Raw genomic sequence first — 20,570 nt, 5'->3', positions numbered from 1 at the left:
GGAGGAGGAGGAGGAGCAGGAGGAGGAGGAGGAGGAGCAGGAGGAGGAGGAGGAGCAGCAGGAGGAGGAGCAGCAGCAAGGAGGAGCCGGGCGGGGGCGCGGCCCCATAAGAGGCTCCGCAGGCGGCCGGGCCCGCACCGCTGGGAGCGCCGCAGGAGGAGCTGGGCAGTGCTGCAGGTAGCGGGGAGGGGGGGCTGGGGACGGGGCCGTGCCTTTTGTCCTCGCCCCCCGGGTGTGCCGTGTCCCCTCCCCGCAGGGAGACCCCGGAACGGCGGCTTGGCGTTTTTCGGGTTTTTGTGGTGTTTTTTTTTGTTTTGGTGTTGCGGGCTGGAGACCCGCAGCGGGCGGATCCTCCCTTCGCCATCCGCCACCGCCCCTCGGCGCCGCTCCCCGCTGGGCCCGGCCTCGCCCCGCCGCCGGTGGGCTGGGGCTGGGGGGGCTGGGGCTGGGTTGGGGCTGGGGCCGGGAGACAAGTGCAGGCAGGGCCTGCCCCAGCCGCCACGGCTCGCCCCCGGGCAGGCCTGGTCGGGAGACGGCTTCTGCAGCCGGGAGCTGAGGTGTCGAAATCGCAAACTGCCGGCTGTGGGCCCCGCTGCAGACCCAGGGGAGCTCGGGGGTTGTTACCCGCTGGTGCTCTGGTTAAATGGCTGAGAAGGGGAGGGGTGGGGAAAGGACCCTGCTGACCTTTGGCAGTGCTGGAGAGTGCAAAATCCAAGGGGACGACTGACACTGCAGGGAAGGGTGTGCTCTGGGGAAGCGCAGCCGGCGGCACGGCAGCACCGGCGCTCAGAGGAAGGAGGATGCTGCAGGGCTGTGCCTGTACGCAGGGCAAGGGCTGCAGGGGAGGAAAGGTGCTGCTGCCGTGATCGGACGAACACATACGGCACTGGCAGAGTTGCTAAAGAAGCTGCGATTTCCACATCTTGGTGGAGGTGTGCATCTCAAGTGCAGGCACATCTCGTGTACCATGTCTTCCCCTCGTGACAATGCTGCTGTGTAGGTCCTAAGCTAGCTTTGCAAAACCTGTTGCTCTGGGGAGACTGACATTGTCTGATTTGCCTTGCTTAAGTAGGGATCAAACCACAAAACAAGCCCTGGTGGGTGAGAGTTGGTGTACATTTTGTCTTAAATGAATCACCAAAGTTTCTCCAAATGTGTAAGTGCCAAGAGCAAAACTGAAGTCTCCTGGCTGGTAACCCTGTGCCTTGGCCACAGGAGTGTGAGAAGGTCCCTATTTAAGCTGTCATCACTGAAAATTAGGCATGAAATACTTGCATAAATAAACTGAGTACAGGCACTGCGTGTGAGCAAACAAGTTAGTGTTCCATGAGGACTAGAAAGATCTAACGTGAGCCAAGATTTTTATCTTCCTCTGGGATAAAAGTGCCTGACTAGTTCATTCTTTCAAGTTTATGTGCTCATGTGAAATTGAGCAATATGAGGCTGTGAGTTACTGAGTATTTGCTTGCTTTTTTTCATTGTAGTTCTTGCTGTTGGGAGCAGTCTCCCCAGGCATTTTTAGCCAGGGGCCCTTGCACTACAAACGTTTTACCTCTGAATAACTGCATCCAGAATTAGGAGCCCTCCTGAACACTGGGTCTATTCATCTAGGTAAAGCCATTCATGGGCCTTGGTATCTGTGAGACTGTAAATCCAGGTGCAAGGGCTTGGTATCTCACTGTACTATCCTAGCAGCTGCATACAAGAACTGGACTGTCTTGGGAGGAAGAAAATGCCAAGTCATAGCTCTTGCATAATCAGAGTTAAGAATCAAGAAACTATGGATGTTAGAAAGCCGGGCACTATGTTAAGAAAGTCCAGTGGCTTGTGAGGTTGTTCTTTGTCAAGGATCAAAGTGCAACTGGAAGGGTAGAGTTCAGGGTTGATTTTTTTTAAAGCCTGAACAAATATCTTAGGAAACCTCTGTACCATGCAGGAAAAAAAAAGTCTGGTATTTATTTTTACAGCAGAAGTAAACCTTGCCAGGAGCAAGTACTGTTGATGTGGCCCTTGGGTTTCTGTACCTGCTTCTATCTTCCTTGGGGAAGGAAGCTAATAAAGAATCTGATAATGTATTAATATTAATAGTGCCAGTAATCTGAACTGTCATTAAAATATATGCTCATTAACAACCATTTTCCAGAAAAAAAGAGGAAAATAGGCAACTGGACTAGAACTCATGAAATCTTAAAAAGTGCTCATCTATTTCTGTGGAATTTGGGGGGAGCAGTTTGGTCATGCTTTCAAATTCCCTTGTAAAGCCATAATTAAAGCTCAGAACACAGGCCCTTGACTCTCAGCTGTTAATCTTTTTATTTTATTTCCAGGTAGATCTGTCTGGGAGCTGGGGCTTCAAGAAAAATACCAGTTAGTTGTTCTCAAGACCTCAGGAGAGGTCCTGTATGCAGTGTTAGTACCTCTCTAGTCATTGTGTTGTAAAAGCACAGGGTACATGTATTGGTATATCACTGGTGTATTTTAACTCAGATTTGGTTTTGTTTTTATTTAATCTACTACAGACAAAGATGTCTAAAAAAATCCAAGGAGGCTCTGTTGTGGAGATGCAAGGAGATGAAATGACACGGGTCATCTGGGATCTAATTAAAGAAAAGCTGATATTTCCTTATGTAGATCTGGATTTGCACAGGTAATTGCTCTTTATGGCATACAGCTGACTGGTGCTACAATTTGCATGTGTCATTAAGCATTGATCAGGTTTCACTTATCACTGAGAGACTTGTAGCTCTTCCAGCACTAGTGCAGAGAGGCTACTAGCCCATTTTTACACTGGTAGAATTCCAAGTTGACTTCCTGGTCAGCTTACCTAAAGGACCAATTTCACTAAGTACTGTGGAAAATGTGGATTCATGATGAAGATAGTTTGGCTAACTCTCCACTGGCAGCACCTTTGGGGGTTCTTCACAGCAGTAGGCAGTGAATGTTTAATAACGAATTACCTGTTTTCTGCTGTGCCTCTAAGAAGTTCCCTTATGGCCATGGTCTGCGTCTTCATCTTCTCTGTCTTTGCTTTCCAGTACCTGGGCAGCTTGCATGGTTTCCTGCAGCCTAAAAAATTAGAAACATTATTTTTTTCAGCCATTCTTTGTCTTGAAGCCTAACATCTGTGAACTCTGAGCAGGTTTTTGGAGACCTGCCCAGAGGGCAAAAGGGCAGCTGTAGGGCACAAATTCTGCCATGTTGTCAAGCCATTGCCAAGCTTGACCTCTGCCGCTGGCAGTGAGAGCAACTTGCAATTATTCCCTGAACCTAGGCTGTCCTATGCTTCCTTTTTGGAAAAAATAAATACAGCTGTTAAGGCAAAAAGGACATGCATGCTATGTACAGCATCTGGTCAAGCAGAATAAACAATTCCTTTCCTTTTTAGCCTCTGAGCTATAATTATTAGATAAATATCCAGCTGTGTTGCTCCTAGCTGTGTGGAAAAAGGCCTTCAGTGGTAGCTGCCATTATTAAACCCACAGGTCTGACCTCTTCCCCTGTTCCTGATGTCATTTGTATGCCACCTACATCAGGCTTTTTCTTGCTGGTGTTGAGACCCAGACAAACAGGAACTCAGCAGCATAATACATGCACACAGACTGGAGAACCTCCCTTTTCAAAGAGGGGTGGGAGGAGGCAAAACAGACCCCCAGCTGAGCTGGCACAATAGCTAGATTCATGTAGAGCTGGCTATGCTTCAGGACTAGCCCACACTGGGCACCCATTGTTCTCAAAAAGCTAGTGAAACAGTGGAGGAAACATGCTTCCTCTGACTGTTTGAGGGGACTCTCAGCAGTTGTGCTGCCAGAGCAGGATTGTGGGTCCATTGTCAAAGCAGTTTTCAATTTGAAGCCTGGTGTTGCTTCACACACTCAGTATATAAAGGAAGCCAAAACCCTCAGTATGAGGCTTGAAATAAAGGCCTATATTCACTTGGGCATTGTGCTGTTCCGTGCCATGAGAAACCCAGGCTGGAAGCTCCACTGTCAGGAAGCCTAGGAGGGAAGGCGAAGAAGATACTGGCTATGTCCCACACTGGAAGAGAGACTCAGACATAAACTGAAGCTGTTTTGTGTTTTTTGTGGTTTTTTTTTTTTGGTTTTTTTTTTGTCCACCTTCCCACCAGCCTCTATGTTCTTCCAGTGTGAATGCTGCTGGAGTGGAAGGGAAATAACTTCAGTTAGGGAAGAGTGCTGGAACTATGGGGTCTGGTTTCTTTCCTGTTGGATGTGAACCAATGCCCTGGGCAATTCTGACTGTCTTTGTGGGTTTGTTCTAGCTATGACTTGGGCATTGAGCATCGTGATGCTACAAATGATAAAGTGACTGTGGAAGCTGCTGAAGCCATAAAGAAATACCATGTTGGCATAAAGTGTGCAACCATCACTCCTGATGAGAAAAGAGTGGAGGAGTTCAAGCTGAAGCAGATGTGGAAGTCTCCCAATGGGACAATTAGAAACATCCTAGGTGGAACTGTCTTCAGGGAGGCTATTATCTGCAAGAACATCCCTCGGTTGGTGTCTGGATGGGTAAAACCCATTGTCATTGGCCGTCACGCTTATGGGGATCAAGTGAGTCACTTCAGTGCTTACCCCCTCTTCTCTTGCTATACAAACAGCCTTAGTCCTAAACTAGTGTAGAGCTTCAGAGCACTCAGATATCCCTGTGCTGCTGCTTTATCCCTTGCAGTCCACTTGGGAGTGGGTACTTGCTAGCACTTGATACAGCACCTGACAAAATGTGGGAGAGTCTGTTTCATGCCTTTGTTTATACAGCTGCACTGTTTAACAAACAGTGTTCAGGGACCCCTGCTTGGATTAGACAGGGCTATACCTAAATGCAGGATACAACTCCTTTCCTCTAAGCTGTTTTCTTCACTTCTACAGAACCCTCCTCCCTACATATAAATGCCTTTAGAAAATATGCTTTACACAGCCCATCTTTTTGCTTCTCATAAGGGCTTCCTGGTGGCAAATGTTGCTCATGGTGAAAGATCTGAGTGACTTCTCAAATGGGAGAAGTTATTTTACACAGTTTTTCTTTTAAACTGTGCTCTGCCTCTTAAGCTTGACATCAACAACTGGGTTTCAGACAGCGCTCCGGCAGGGCTGGTATTCACAGTAGACACATCAGGCTGCAGAATGGAAGGAGGGAAATGTCCATTGGCAGAGGTAGTACAAGGCAATGAAAAGTTGTGTGGCACTCAGTGTAGTGGCCTCTGGGCAGTCCAGAGGATAAGTATCAGCCATACTGTTATACTTAGGAAATGATGCCCTGTAAAGCAGCCAGGCATGACAGAAGGGAAGTTTTCCATGAAAAGGCAACTGCTTAAATGAGTAAATCCAACACTGAGGGCAAGCTGTAAGATTAGCTGGGGTGGGAAGGTAAAATGAGTCCTGACAGTGGAAAAGAATGTGGCCCAAAATACTTAACAGTACCGAATAATTGAGAAGGTCAAAATAATGAGAAACAATGGATTGAAGGGGAGGATTAATACCCTGCCAAGGTATAAGATAAAAATGGAAGGAATAATGTGAAGGACATGCTAGCAAGACACTTCTTGAGCTGTTCTGAAGTTACAGAAACAGATTTTCTCATAAAAGGGAAACTACATGAAAATGGATGATAGACTTCTAGGAAATGTGACCTTAAATAGTACTCTTCTGGACAGTTGGAAAGATGAGACACCACTTAAAAAACTTGAAGTACCTGTTGGCTCTTGAGTCCGTGCAGCTCAAAGGAGCAAAATGTGTAGCAATTTACAGAACTCCAAGAATTCTTACTACAAGTTGGCCTTATAAGTGTCATACAATGGATAGAAGTAGTGGCTTTTGTTTAGATGCTGTATGATTTTTCTTTATTCTTGTGATCAGTTGGGATATGAATAGCTTGGAGGGGAGAAAGAAAGATTTCTACTCAAAAACCACACAACATTCTGGATACTTGTCACTTTAAAACTTCTATGCATTTGCAAAAATAAATGCTCTGACAATTGATGGAGCTCAAGAATCTGCAAGCTTTTTCCCCTGAAGAGGAAAGTCACTTCTGACACAGGCAGACTCTTGAGTTCTTGTCTTTCTCCTCTCCAGTAGGATAGTCCAATGAACACATGGCTGAGTAAATAACAGCCTGTTCAATGCCCTTTGTTTTGTTGTGTTTGTTTGGTTTTTTTTACAACTGTTTATTTCTACATCTTTACCCTACCCTCATTATCTTTATGGCTCCTGATACATAAAGTAATTGTGGTGATTTTATTTTTTTATTTTTATAGTACAGAGCAACGGATTTTGTGGTACCTGGGCCTGGAAAAGTAGAGATGACATACACTCCAGGAGATGGAGGCAAACCAGTCACCTATCTGGTCCATAACTTTGAAAGTAGGTACTACCCCTGTTTTCCTTGGAACTGGTATTTCTGGCTTAATTCAGTTATTAGTTGGATATGTTTGATGGTACAATATGACTTCAGGAGGCAGAGGTAGGAGAAGGTTAGAGCCTTTGTTATTCATCTGGGAAGTACTGAAAGTTACTTCAAATCTTCCTGGGATCAAAGCAGCACATCAAATACCCAACCGTACTAGACTGGCCACCTGCTGTGTTATTGTATAATGACTCTGGTAATAACATGCTTTTACCTCTGATTAGAGGGAAACTTGCTAAATAGTGTTTGACCCGAGGGGAACAGTATTTAAGAACAATTCAGGTACAATTCTTCCTGGTTCTAGTTTGTCTTGCTGGGCTCTATACACCTTTTCAGTTTGTACCCTTCTTTATTAAGCAGTCTTTCTCAATAGAAGTGAGAACTGACAATAACTCTAAAAGGTAGAAAGGAGATTTGACAAGGGTGATCCTGGATGTGTAGGCTCTGTGTTTTAACAGATGGAGTCACAAAGGCATTTGGGCAATGTTGTGCTGGTTGTAGGCGTTGCTAGTCTCAGGAGGGGGAGTGCTGACACTACTGGGCTTTGTGTGAAAACAGTTATATACACCTTGCTAGAATCCACGGTGTTCAGAGGCAGGACTGAGGAAAACATCACATCAGCCATCTATCTTGCCTTTCAGTGATCAGAGGGTTCAGGATTTGAAGCCTGATGCTGACCTGTGTATGTGAGTGTGCAATGCTTTATTTCTAGCTGCAAAGACCTAATATGTCCATGTAAACAACGCAGACAACACAGAATCCTAGTTTGTATGCATTTAGCTTGGGAACCAAGTCCCAAAACTACTATTTGACTGTATGTAATGCTTGATTTCTCTGGCATTCTTGCTCACAGGAAACCAAATCTCTAGTGTCTCTTGTTGCAGTCTCTCACCCAGAGTTCACCTGCTTCGCTGTCAGTTCTAATATGTTTTCATTCGCTAAGTGACTGGAGAGCCTGTACTGGAGGTGTCTGGCAGTCCTAGCTGCCGGACTGATTCACTGCTCTGGTGTGCTGAGTCAGCAAGCAGAAAGCAAGGTAGTGCAGACACAGCAAGTTACTGCTGTTGCTCTGGGGGAGTTCCCCACCTCACAGGCAGCTGCTGTGCCAGCACACCTCCACTGTGCATAAAGGAAGCTTGTCCCATCGTTATACTAATATCTTCAACCCTGACACTGGATTGAGAGGCTTTAATTGGCTGTAGGATTGCATGATTGCAACAAGCTTTCTACCTATATGCAAATAAGTATTTGAGTAAAACGTAATAGCTGTTGTCCAGCTACCTATGAAATCATGGCTCCTGAGGCAACAGTCTTTGGTCAGACCCTGTTCTGCCCTTGACTGAGGCAGGGGGACAACATGTATTTTCACTGGTAACAGCAAGAATTCCATTCCCTGCCAATACCAACTTAAATGACCTTGCTATCTTGGCAAGCAGATAAAGAGGGGAAAAGCCAGAGGAGGCTTATCCAGCATGCATATCCATATAATAATCTGGAGGTAAGGACAGATTGAAAACAAAGGTTTTTTTTTTTTTTCACAATATCAAAGTAAAATAAACCTGGGTTGTTTCCAGAGCAAAGATCCCTGATAAAGGCACAACAAACCACAGAAGTGACAATAGTAAGATGCTTGAAATGAAGAACATAGCTCCTTTTTCACTTAAGAGCACAAAAAGCTGTTCTGAAGATGACAAAGCTTTGTCACTAAGCCCTAGACCCTACCTTCACTCCCCCAACCAGCCTTTCACATGATCTGAATGCTGCTTTCCCGCAGGTGAGCTGGGCTGTAAGTTTAAGGCACTCCCATTCAGGCTGCTAATCCATATGCATTATACAGTCTAAGTCATGTGAACACCGATGGTTCCTCAGTCTTCTTTTGGAGACTTTACCTTGCACCCAGATGACTGGTATATTCTCTCCACAACTTGCAGGAAGTGAGCCTGAGCAGGTGAAACAAAGCTGCAGGGTATGCCAAACACATGCAAACAAAGAGGCAGGAATGCATGTGGGGGCCTGTTTACCCGAGCTGGGTTTAAAAAAAAAAAAAAAAAGGCAGGCTCTTATTGCTGGAGCTAGTTCTGCAGTGTAGTGGAAGCCTGATGGGAGCAAACCCACTTCTAGCTTTGACTGAGTCCCCTACTCCAAACCTCCTCCTGCTGCTTTAATGGAAAACAGTCTCCATTATTTATCCCATTAGTAGAAATTCAAGCATGCTCACTCCTGTCACAGTTTTGCTTCTTAGATGTGGATTAGGTAGAAGCATCTTAAGGGTATTAGCTAAGTACATCTTAATACTATGACCTTTAAAACAAGAACCTTTCTTATCCACGGGACTGCTCCAGCTTTGAGCTGATGGTGCAAAGTGAATCTTGTTCTGAAAGAACCAGCATTAAAATGAAAACTGTTATCTGGGAATAATGCCTACCTGCCATAAGACTGGCGAATTCTTAAGCAAAATTAAATCCAATTGAAATCTGTTCTCTCTCTGCTAACAGGCTGTGGTGGTGTAGCCATGGGAATGTACAATCTTGACCAGTCTATCAAGGACTTTGCCCACAGTTCCTTCCAAATGGCGCTGTCTAAAGGCTGGCCTCTCTACATGAGCACTAAGAATACCATCCTGAAGAAATACGATGGCCGCTTCAAAGACATCTTCCAAGAGATCTATGACAGGTAATTATGGTGGTTGTCTACTTCCTACTAACTTCCTACTACAGTGTGTCATTCTGTAGCAGAAACATTTTCTGCAGTCTTATGAGCTGTTGCTGTTAATTACTTTGGGGGTCTGTGCGCCTTCCCTGTCACAGTCTGCCATGTCCTGCAGGACACACTACTATTTAAGGCTATGGTGTTCATCTCTTCTAACAGAAAGCCATGGATTCCATATTGGTTCTTCTATGTTTCTGAACAGACTTGCACTGACCATAACAATTAAGAAAAAAGAAAAAAGCAAAGATGACGCACACTTCTTCCAGCATTGTTTAACTCGCCCCTATGCACAGTTACTTGCATGAGTTGTGCAGCTTGTTTTTATATATCAGGGTGTTCTGGGTTTTGTTTTCTAGAGAATACAAGTCCCAGTTTGAAGCCAAGAAGATCTGGTATGAACATAGGCTCATTGATGATATGGTTGCTCAGGCCCTGAAATCTGAAGGAGGCTTTGTCTGGGCCTGCAAGAACTATGACGGGGATGTGCAGTCTGATTCTGTTGCACAAGGTATGAGATGCTTTCTGTGCTGTACTGCAGTAAACTCAGTAGCAGTCTCTTTGTCATATCTTATGTAGTGGCCCAAGATGTGGTGTTGGGTCTTGGAAACTTCACACCTGTGGCTATCAAAAAAGCAAACAATTCTGATTTCACTTTAACAAGAAAATCCACTGAATGCAAACCATGTATTTAGTTGTATTTCTTAACTGGATGGCAGTTCCTAGCAATATAATAACCAAGATGTGTTCTATTCTAATGGTTGACCAGTGGTGAGCATACTGGCAGGTGCTAGACAGACGAGCAAGAAAATTTTCAGAACCCAAATTTGTTTCCTATCCCATCTGGGTGAGATAGTAACTGTCAGATGAATGCTGCTTGCTTAGGAGTCTCAGATTGCCCTTTTTCAGTTTAAAAAAAAAAAAAGTCTTAAGGTGAGAATATTAATGTTCTTGAAGTGGGACAGAATGTCTACATGTCTTTATCTCATGGTTCAGCAGTACTTTCTGCTCTGATGAGCTGTCTAACTTTAAACAGTCAAAACTAGTCAGTCAGTTGCAGCAGCAGCTCTGCTGTTTATGAATACAGCAAGGCTACGAGAGTTTTGTAGGATGGGGGGATTAAGAGCAATTTAGATAAAGCTCTCTGAAGGAGACACTAAACTTTTTGAGCCATGTATCCTGTAGGCTATGGTTCCCTGGGGATGATGACCAGCGTGCTGATCTGCCCTGATGGCAAGACTGTTGAAGCAGAAGCTGCTCATGGCACAGTTACTCGTCACTACCGCATGCACCAGAAAGGCCAAGAAACTTCCACTAACCCCATTGGTGAGCTGCCTTTCAGTGCCCTTTGATCTCTACACATAAAAGAACAGGTTTGGTATAAGAACACCTTTTTGGTATAAGAACATCTTTTCTGGAGAGCCTAACACTAGTAGTAGTAGTGACACTGGTAGTTCATAATGCACTTGTCTACTAGGGAGATCCCTCAAGCCAAAGCAGGCTGGAATGGAGTTTGTGAGCAATGAGCTAGACATAAGCATAAAATTTGAAACATGCTTTCGCTCTTCCCCAAATAATGTGTGTATAGCCAGAGAGGGCTTAAGGTTTAGGTTGTTTAGTTACTTTATTCCCCTCCCTGGTGCTCAGATAAAACCCAGCCATTCCCCTCCCTGGTGCTCAGATAAAACCCAGCCATTCTCTAGGCCATGTACATGCTTAAAGTGTAAATGCAACTAGAATGGTATATGAAGAGAAGAGTCCTCTACAATTGCACAAGGACCATGCTATGTAATGTAATACCAGGAAGAAGAGTGTCTTAAGGGCAGCTGTCATAAGTTCTCTGTCATGAGGGCAGCTTTCTTTGTAATCAGAGCCTCTTTACAGGTCATTCATTCTGACTTGGGAAGGAACAAAATAAGGTAAAGTAGCAGATACACAGAGGAGATTGCTGGAGGTAGGGGATAGTTTCCAAGTTCTGCTTTTCTAGCTGAAGATAGAAAGTTTGGTAATAAGAAAGAGAACACCAAACTTCCTTCTGTTTTCAGTGTTACTAATGTTAAAATAACAGTTCCACATATGTTTAGTACAACATGTAAGGAGTTCTAGAAGAACACTGATCTAGTGTTTTCTCTCAGCCTCCATATTTGCATGGACAAGAGGACTAGCTCACAGAGCTAAACTGGACAACAACACTAGCCTCAAGACCTTTGCAGCTGCCCTGGAAGAAGTGTGTATCGAGACCATTGAATCAGGCTTCATGACAAAAGACCTTGCTGCCTGTATCAAAGGCCTACCTAAGTAAGTAAATGAAGTAATCAACTCTGTTTGGAAGGGGCTTGGTTTTACTTGATGTTTGTTGGAATGTTGTTTTACTAGTGGACATGGTGAGCAATTGCAGGTGCTTGGTCACAGAACTGGGCTCTTCTGCAGCTGATGCTATACAGAGAGAGCATGTAACACTCCCTGCCCCAAGTAGCTTAGTGTCTAGGTTGCTCTGCCCCTGCTCTTATGACAAGTGCTTGGCGGGGGGAAATAATATAAAGGTTTCTTAGCTGTTCCTTTTTATTTTTTTTTTTTTTAAGTCTGGGTGCATTGGTTAGATGTCATCCTGTCCATTTCTTAGGATAAATACCTGCTTCACTGCAAATTACCACCTAGCTACCTCTTCTCTGGAGCCTTTTCACAAAAAAGACATCTTGATGAACAGATGATTCTGCTGGTTTCAGAGAAGGGCTTAAACACCCCTCTGACCAGTCTTAGCTCAGTGCTCAAAGTGACAAGCTTTATAACTAATGCCTGTCTTGTTTTGTTTCCCCCACAGTGTCACACGTTCTGACTACTTGAACACTTTTGAGTTCATGGACAAGCTTGCTGAAAACTTGAAGGGGAAGCTAGCTTCTCTGCCCAAACTTTAAGGCATGGGTTCTACTCAAGCTCTGCTAACAAGGAAATTCCCACATATACTGTGGTTTAAGTGACACTGTATCACTATTGTGTAACATTTCAAATACTAGACAAAAAAATGTAAACTTTAAATGTTTAAAAGATACTGTTTTCTTAAACCCCTTGAGCTGCTAGGCTATGCCTTACTTTTTTCTAAGCAGCTGAATGTGGTAGTGTTCAAGTTCAATGTGGGACTAGATTCCTTATGTCATTCATAGCAGAGTTGAGGTTCTTCTCTGACTTTCTGTGATTTATTTTTTTTTCCCTCCTTTCCTCTCAGACTGAAATCCAGTCTCTGTCACACCTCTGGTCAAACCAGCAGTGACTTACTGTCCAACAGATCTTAGAAACCAGAACCGTCCTTATTGCTCCAGTAGTGTCCACTGAGTATAAATGAGCTCACAGGACTGTCACAGCTCCACTGCAGCCCCTCTCTTAATGTATATTTTTAGTGCCAACTGGAGCATAGTTATCCTGATTACAAGGTATTTCTTAAAGGAGGACTAGCATTTTGGAAAGAAGCACTTAGTAAATGCTGGAAACAAGCCCTATAGGCTAAGAGCCTAATAAAACCATGCTGCAGTGTCCTAAATACAGTACATGTGTTGTTATATTCTGTCTGACTGGATGTGAACATAGGAACTGTTCCCTCCTCCCTTCCCATGTAATTCATAACGGTGCAAAACTTTTTTCCAGTTGTCTGGACTCTTACTTCTTATTGTGATAAAGCAGGTCAGATTATGACTGAAGAACTATTCCATCCATTTTTTAAAGAATATTTTAGTGCAGACTAAAATAAAAGCTGACTAACATTCTTTGTTTCTCTTTCCTTTGTGTGATTAGCAGCTACAGGCCAAATTCTACCTCAGAAACAGATTCTAGTACCTTTCAGCACAGTGCATATTAGGATAGACCATCAGAATGTGATACAAACATGAAATAAAACTCTGCTCCAAGAAGGGAGAGAAGTTAATTGTTGTGACTGAGATGGCCATATGTCAGCTGCAAGGTGGGGGGTAAGCATCAGGTAGTACATAAGAACTTAAAAGTACCCCTTCCACTGATATTTTCTCCTGAGCCTAAGAGCACCATTTTGGTAAGTACAGGCTAGCAACTCCATGCTGCTGGAGGCAGAGCACAGGGCTGGCTGGCTTATTCCTTGCAGGTCCCCAAGCAGGACTCAAACCCTTCAAAACAAAAAGGCCTACCTACAACAGTAAGTAACCAACAAACACCTGACTTGAAGGAGCCCCTTGTAAAACTAATCTTGAAGTGCTGAAAGCCTCACTCACTATATGCTAAATCGTCTTAAAAAAAAAAAAAAATGCGGTGAAGCCTGCAAGAGGGGTGCCAGTCTATGCAAGACCACCCAGAGTGGCTCTATATTCCCATCCTTATACCCAACTAGCATGGGACCCCAAAGAAAGGGTTGGTAAAAACAAAGTAGCCCCTCTAAGAATACTTAATCTCTACAGGGTGCTGGTAGTTCCCAACAACAAAAAGTGGTCTATTCTCCCAGAGACTTCATTAACTATGACATGAAAAGGGGAGGCTAATGGCTGTACAGAAAAAGGGGTTTTGAGCTCAAACCAATTTTCATGGCTAATCCAGGTGCAGTGCTGTCTATGCTACATTGACGTAGTTGCCAGGTGACAGGTAGAAAGACAATATGTGAACTCAGCAGGAATGAGTGAGGATGTAGCTGAAGTCAGACTTGCAGAGCTTACCTCCCATTTTTCTTAACATGAGCACTGTTACAAAGCAGTGACATACAAATACTAGTGCACAAGTTTTACTCCCCATTTTCTGTTATGTCCTGCTGCCAGCATCATACAGACATAGCCAACAAAGTAGACTTCCTGTTCAGAGCCAGCATATAGCTACAATGAAAACAGAAATATTTCTAAGTGAAACTTGCATCAAATTAATACATCACCACTCAGTGAAGATCAGAAACTGGTTATAGATAAAATAGCTGGTCAGCTGCAGGGTGTCTTAAGTGTGGGTTAGGATGGAAATGCAAAATTGATCAAATTGAATCAGCTAGCATTAACAGTTCTCTAGGGCTGAGCATGTGTTTGAAACACAGCTCTGCAATTACTAGCAGCTGTCACTGACCACAGCATGAATGAACACAACACTCAGTGTGGTAGTCTGGTATTAACAACAGCATGTAAAAAGTGCACCTAGAAAAGTTATTTCTGAATACTCTTGAGACAATGGAAATATCCATCAGAAATATCTTGATCTACGTGCCTACCTGCCTGTGGGCACAAGTAGCACGCCACAATCAGATGGGTCATAATACAGCAGCACCTCTGACAAATTGTCTTGTTACTTACTAGCTCCTACCCAGCCTCTGGCATTACAGAATACAGGGAGAATCTTAGCCCTTTTCAGGGAACAGAACAAACTAAGTGGGAAGGGGAATTAAAGCTTATACTTCCGTTTTGTTTTTAATTCCCTGACAGTATAGCTTTCCTTCTGCACCAACACAAAATTTCCACCTTCTGGAGGACTCCATAGGGTACAGCAGGACCCAATCTATCTAAATGAACTGAAGAGTGCTGCTGTAGTACTGAGGAGAGCAAGCAGTATTGCCTCTGCATTAGGAGGGAAAAAAAGGCAATGTGAGCTTTGCCTGCTCTGCCACGGAGAATGAGGGACTACTTTTCCTGCTTCTGTGGATACTCATTCCCTCTCTCCTTTATGACTAGTATGTTCCTTTTTTTTTTCCCTATCACTCACTCAAACATCAATAGCCTTCAAAGTTAAACACCAGTAGATCCTATCACATCAAGAGCTGGAGGTCAGTGGACACTCAGTGTGCAATGGAACAGTACAGGATTTCATGAAACGTGATCATCTACTTTGCAGTGTACCAGCAAACTCAGAGCTCTTGGACCCTTGTGGCTCTCACTAACATTAACACCACCTTGCACCAACAGTCCCAGCAGTGAGCACCAGCAAAAAGTTGTCCATAAGCAAAGTAAGGCCTAACTTACCTTTAGGGCTGACACTGATGTAGTTAGATGTGTACATGTTTCATGCTTAAGACTGGTGGTGGAAGGCTGTTTTCAACTCCACATATATGCAAATCCTCAGAAAGCAAATACATGTACATCAGTTCTCTGACATGGCTCCCTTTGAGAGCAGCAGAGCTCTGACTTCTAGGGGTGTCCAATGCTTTAGCATTCAATCCTAAACATGATTCCCCAGCAACTTTCTGCCCATACAGAAACCACCTTCCACCAGGAGGTAACACTGGGCAGTACATTAGCCTCCTCTTCTGCTTGCTGTCAAAGCCCAGGCTGCTGCACTCTTTTGAAACTCCAGGCAGCAGTCTTGTGGTATCTGCAGTGCCAGAAGATGAGCTCTCCCCTCCCAGGTGTATTCTTTCCTGGCTTGTGTTGAGCCAAGAGAGGACTGGCAGAGAGGGGGGAGAAACAGGGACAACCAGAGATAGATCAAATGTCACAAAGCTTTTTATACTGTCCACATAGATTTTATTTATATTTTTAAAAATATACACACAATACTAGATACATTCTAGCAAAGATACACAAGCCAGGAGCTTGATGGCTGCCAATTAACCACTATTTCACTTCTGGCTCCTTCTTCCCCCCTTGTTATCAGTTTGCTTGCCTTAGCACCAGTACACTATTCAGAAATCTTTTTCCTCTTTGATCTTCTTGGTCATTTCCTTGGCTTTGATCTTCTTTTTGCTTTTGTAGATAGGGGAGTGGAGGAACTCCGTGTCTGTAAATGGGTCACCTCGTCTCAGTTTGCTGCAGAACCAAAAGGGTTAGACTGAACCATCAAGAGGTTTCTCGAATACACGTATGATTTGAGTCTCTAAAGTTTCTGTTTTTACTGAGATGCTTCTACCATAAGATGACTGGGTAGTACGGTTTAGTTGTTGTCCCCTACTGGATCAGCTATACCCATACAGAGTACTTTCTGAACCATTATAACTAATTTCTCACATGAAATTCACATTACAGTACTTTTCAGGGAAAAACACAGCATCACCTAGCCAGCACAGGCATTGTTTTAACAAAATCAATTTAACAGAAGACATCATTTTAGGAATTCAGTGCTTCTGAACAGTAGCTACTAGATAATGCAACAGTTTATTAGGGAAGAGATGCAGCTCCTTGCTCTGGTACTCATCCCTGCCAGAAGCAGCAAACATTACCCAACCTGCTCATGGGGTGCGGTGGTTACACACCAATGGCTAGCTAAGCTCCAACACACTGTTCTCTCACTCTCCTTCCTCAACAGAACAGAGGGAGGAAGTATGATGAAAAACTGTTCATAACTAGAAATCAGGAGAGGGAAATCACTCACCAATTACTATCACAGGCAGAACAGATTCAGCCTAAGGGAAATTAATGTAATTTATTGCCTACTACTAACAGACTAGAGCAGTGAGAGCTAAAAGCAAACTAAAAAAGCCTTCCTCCCATCCATCCTCTTCCATCTCCTCTTCCTGAGCAGTGCAGGTGAATGGGGGGCTGTGGTCAGTCCTGAATGGTTCGTCTCCATCGCTCCTTCACGGTCACTGTCTGCCCCACTTCAATGTGGGGTTCCTCCCACAGGACACAGTCCTTCTTGAACTGGTCCTCTGGGGGCTTCCCACAGGCTACAGTTCTTCAAGAGCTGCTCCAATATGGGTCTGTAGCATGGGGTGCAGTCCTGCTGGAACAAACTGCTCCAGCATGGGTCACCCACAGGTGGCAACTCTTGCTCCTCTGTGAGCTCGCCTCCACAGGCTGCACTTCTGGCCCAGAGTCTGCTGTGTGGGCTCTCTCTCCAAGGGCTGCAGTCTCCTTCAGGCCATATCCAACTGTTCCACCACGGGCTGCAGCATGGAGATCTGCTCTGGTGTGATACACCACAGGCTGCAGAGGGACAACCTGCTCTGCCAGGAGCCTCTCCACAGGGGAACTGCTGCTCCATGCCTGGAGCATCTCCTGCCCTCCTTCTTCACTGACCTTGGTGCCTGCAGGGCTGTTTTTCCTCTACGTTCTCACTCCTCGCTCCCAGCTGCTGTGCAGTATCTTTTTTCTGCTTTCTTAAATACACTCACAAGTGCAAGCAGCATTGCTTATTGGCTCAGCTCTGGCCAGCAGCAGGTCCCTTCTGAAGCCATCTGGAACTGGCTCTTATCTAACATGGGGCAGCTTCTGTACTGTTCTCACCGAGGACACCCTGTCAGCTCCCCTCCCCTACCAAAACCCTGCCACATACACTGAGTACATGGGGAGACATCCTCCTCAAAATCTTGCATTTCTTTCACTGAAATCTGATTAAAATTGAGGTATTACTTAATTGTTGTCTAGAACTTCAAATAGCACAGAACAGCAACAAGGAAAAGCAGGGCTTTCCCTTTATTCTCTTTATTTATCCTACATTTTAACCTCATGTTAATCCCTCACTAGCACTAGGCTACCACGTACAAAGTCTGCTAAGACAAGTTTTTGTTTGGTGAGGGAAATTGCTCTTTGGCAGCATGTTACCAGAAGCCTGCACATGCATCTATACTAATGCAGAATTTCTGTTTAACCACACTGTGGCAGAAGGACTCACAGAAACATGAAGGGTAAGAGGGACTAAAGACAAAGAAAGCGACAGAGGATCCAGCCTTGGAGATCAAGTGTATGAAAGGAGAGCAAGGGTTTGCAGCATAAGAAAAGTCACAGGAAGGAATAGTTTAAGTCCTAACCTTGCGATTTTTGGCTCCTTGTAGCAGGTTGGTTCTCGTCTCCGCCTGATTAAGCGCCCTGACACTTCTTCCGAGCTGGGGAGGGACAGAGTCCTGGCATTGGTAAGGTCCTGCAGTGGTTTGGACTCTATAAAGAGAGACATGCACACGAGTTGATCATAGTGTTTCCAAATCAAAGTAATTTAGAAAAACAGCTGCCAAACAGAGAATGTCTGCATTACCAGGTTCCTCTGAACACCACATAATCCTGAATCTAATCATGTCACCTCTAAACTCAGGAGGCCATTTTTGTCCCAAAATTCCAGAGGTGCTTCTCAAAATTCAGCTCATGGATCAAACTAGGTTACTCACTGAAAAATACTGCAAATACTACAGTCACTAATACCGCAAATATAATTGTGCCCAGCTGTAGCAGCCTCTCCTTGCAGAAATGGTAGTTGACAGCTCTAACGCCCCCCAGAAGTTTACACGTTGTAGAAATCAAGTTTAAAGCACCTCAACAACCTAGGAGACTTCCAGCAAGGCTTCCTGCAAAGCAGGACCATGCCAATGTTTACTGCAGCTTTCAAAATAAAGTCAGCCAAGAAGACAGAACAAACTTCCCCCCTTCTCCACAACCGCACATAACTGTTCACAGAACATGCAATAACAAGCTCCCGGAAAGAGTCAAAGTAACTACTGCTACCAGACATGGGATATACCTCCAAATCCTTTGGGAAACAAAATGGAAAAAAAAGAAATCCCCAATGGGGGAAGAAAAAAAAAAAAAAAGCTTATGTAGCTCCTGAAGAAGTTTCATTGATGTTGCCACTTAAAAGTATAAAGTCTGAACCCTTGCAGCATTAACCATTTGGGATGAAGAGCTGTTATTTTTAATTGCACAGTAATTAATTGCTGTGCCCCAGTAATGCCAACTCCAGTGGCCAGGGTTAGCATCAGGTTATGCCTTTCAACTGTTGAGCAGGTCAGTTTTTTAAATTGACAGGCATGCCCTGTAGATAACAAGCATGGGAAAAAGAGACTTCCAGCATATGCTCTTAACCTCCCAGTACCTATGCATGAAAGACCACCAGAAGTTTCAACAGAAAAGCTGATAAACTACAAACAAATGCAGCCATGGAAGTGACTGACCAGCATAAGTAGAAGCATAAATTGCGTACTGAACATTGATCTTTAACTCCATAAACCATGAGAGTATAAGCACGATCTGCATCCTTTGGTACTCGTCTACAAACACAGGTCCCTTCCCCAGCCCACCACCTACCACATTTCTCCAAAGATGAATTCTGAGAATGATCTTCAGAACTTGACCCATGCTGGTTTCTTTCCCCAGGTACTTCTCCATCCCTTTCTTTAAAAACCTGAGAGCACTCTGGCCAAAGAGAGGATTTCTCTGGGATTCTGTTGCCCTCAGTACTTAAGCTCTTGGAAACCAGTACATCTGTAAGGCCGGCTCTGAAATGTAAAGCTCCAGAGCAGATCACAGAAGAGGACTCAAGACTTTGTGAAGAGCCCGTAAGATTTTTTGTATGTGGTATCTCAGCGATCTGCTCCTCCAGGGAGACAACTGGCTCAGACAGCAGATCTGCCGTGCAGGAAAGTTTCCCCATCAGGACAGTTTGCTTTGATGCAAGTTCCACTGAACTTCCAGGGAGCACATTGGCACCATTGCTCTGTCTGGTGAGGAAATCCATCTTTGGAGGAGTAGGGGTGTTCCTGTTCCTCCGAGGCTTTGCTTTGGGATCAGCCCCTTTTTGCTGAGCATTTGTGCTGTCATCTTCAGCTTGCTCCTTTTCTTGAAGGTCCCCTGGTTCTTTTTTATTGTTCTGAGCAGCTATCATCTTCTGAAGTCTGGGAATTTTGCTAGCTTGGCTCCCAGAAATAGACGTAGAAGGTACAATTTCATTTCCTTCAGAATTTGTCTGGACACTAACCAAGTTTCCTGTAAGACCTGAAGGACAAACAACATAAGTCTTCCTGCTACATTTATCTAGTGAATTCTTCATGCACTCCTTAGCTACTTCTGGAACACCTATACAGGATCCAAAATTATCTTCATTTCTCTGATCGCTACAACCGCTTACCCTGACAGTCTTCCTCCTGCTTGTCTGGCTTCTTTTAGACTGTTTTTCAGCTTTGGCTTCAGGTATCTTCACATTGCTTACGAGAGTCTCCCCAGAGTCATTTATTTGCCTAATTACTATAGTTTTTCTGTTGGCTTTCTGTCTGATGCTCTTTGTGCTCACACTTGGTAAGTCCTGTAAAGCACGTGCATTTGAAGTCTCATTCCTCAGCAAAACTGAGTTTTGTAAAGTGGACTCATCTGAGGAAACTTTATGACTTGAGAAGGCATGAACTGGACTTTTTAATAAATCCTCCATGCTTTCAAACTCAAAGATAGCATCTTTCTTAACTTGTTGCGGTAAGTCAGCACTTCCAAGACTATTCAGTTGTGCTGGATTCACCACGTATGTTCTTCTGGGAACTTGGACTTCATCAGGACAATGGGAATGTTGCTCCACACTACAGCCTCTGTTCTTCCTCTCCAAAGACCCCACACAAGTCTTCTGCCTCATATCTGAGGCTTCTGACTCACTAGAACATGTTGCAACTTCTGACTGAAAAAGCTTCTTTGCATTTAGGGTACTCCCTTCATCTTGAGGTATATCAGGGCTATTTTCCACATTGTTTTTAACTTTTTTTTTTTTCTTTCCTGTGCTTGCCTTTTTAACAGTTTTTTTCTCACTAGTTTTACAGTTACCCTTACTTTTAA

At 44.2% G+C, this 20,570-nt stretch overlaps 1 protein-coding gene across 2 annotated transcripts; it reads left to right on the top strand.

The window, feature by feature from the left end:
- Positions 1–44: 44 nt before the first annotated feature.
- Positions 45–12,884, top strand: IDH1 (isocitrate dehydrogenase (NADP(+)) 1). Of its 2 annotated transcripts, XM_084289431.1 has the most exons (10): positions 125–177; positions 2,328–2,409; positions 2,520–2,647; positions 4,280–4,571; positions 6,272–6,377; positions 8,916–9,093; positions 9,486–9,637; positions 10,312–10,452; positions 11,262–11,424; positions 11,948–12,884. In XM_084289431.1, exons 3-10 carry the CDS (start codon positions 2,526–2,528, stop codon positions 12,039–12,041), a joined length of 1,248 nt encoding a protein of 415 aa, XP_084145557.1. In that variant the 5' UTR covers positions 125–177; positions 2,328–2,409; positions 2,520–2,525; the 3' UTR covers positions 12,042–12,884. The 2 variants fall into 2 exon arrangements, with proteins under 2 accessions (XP_084145556.1, XP_084145557.1); XM_084289430.1 differs by lacking the exon at positions 2,328–2,409 and having other exon boundaries at positions 45–177.
- Positions 12,885–20,570: the final 7,686 nt, after the last annotated feature.

The sequence above is a fragment of the Netta rufina genome (genome assembly GCF_964035555.1).
Source record: "Netta rufina genome assembly, chromosome: 6".
NCBI classification, from domain to species: Eukaryota; Metazoa; Chordata; class Aves; order Anseriformes; family Anatidae; genus Netta; species Netta rufina.
The sequence above is the reverse complement of the archived record's forward strand: the minus strand, read 5'-3'. Positions and strand labels throughout refer to the sequence as shown.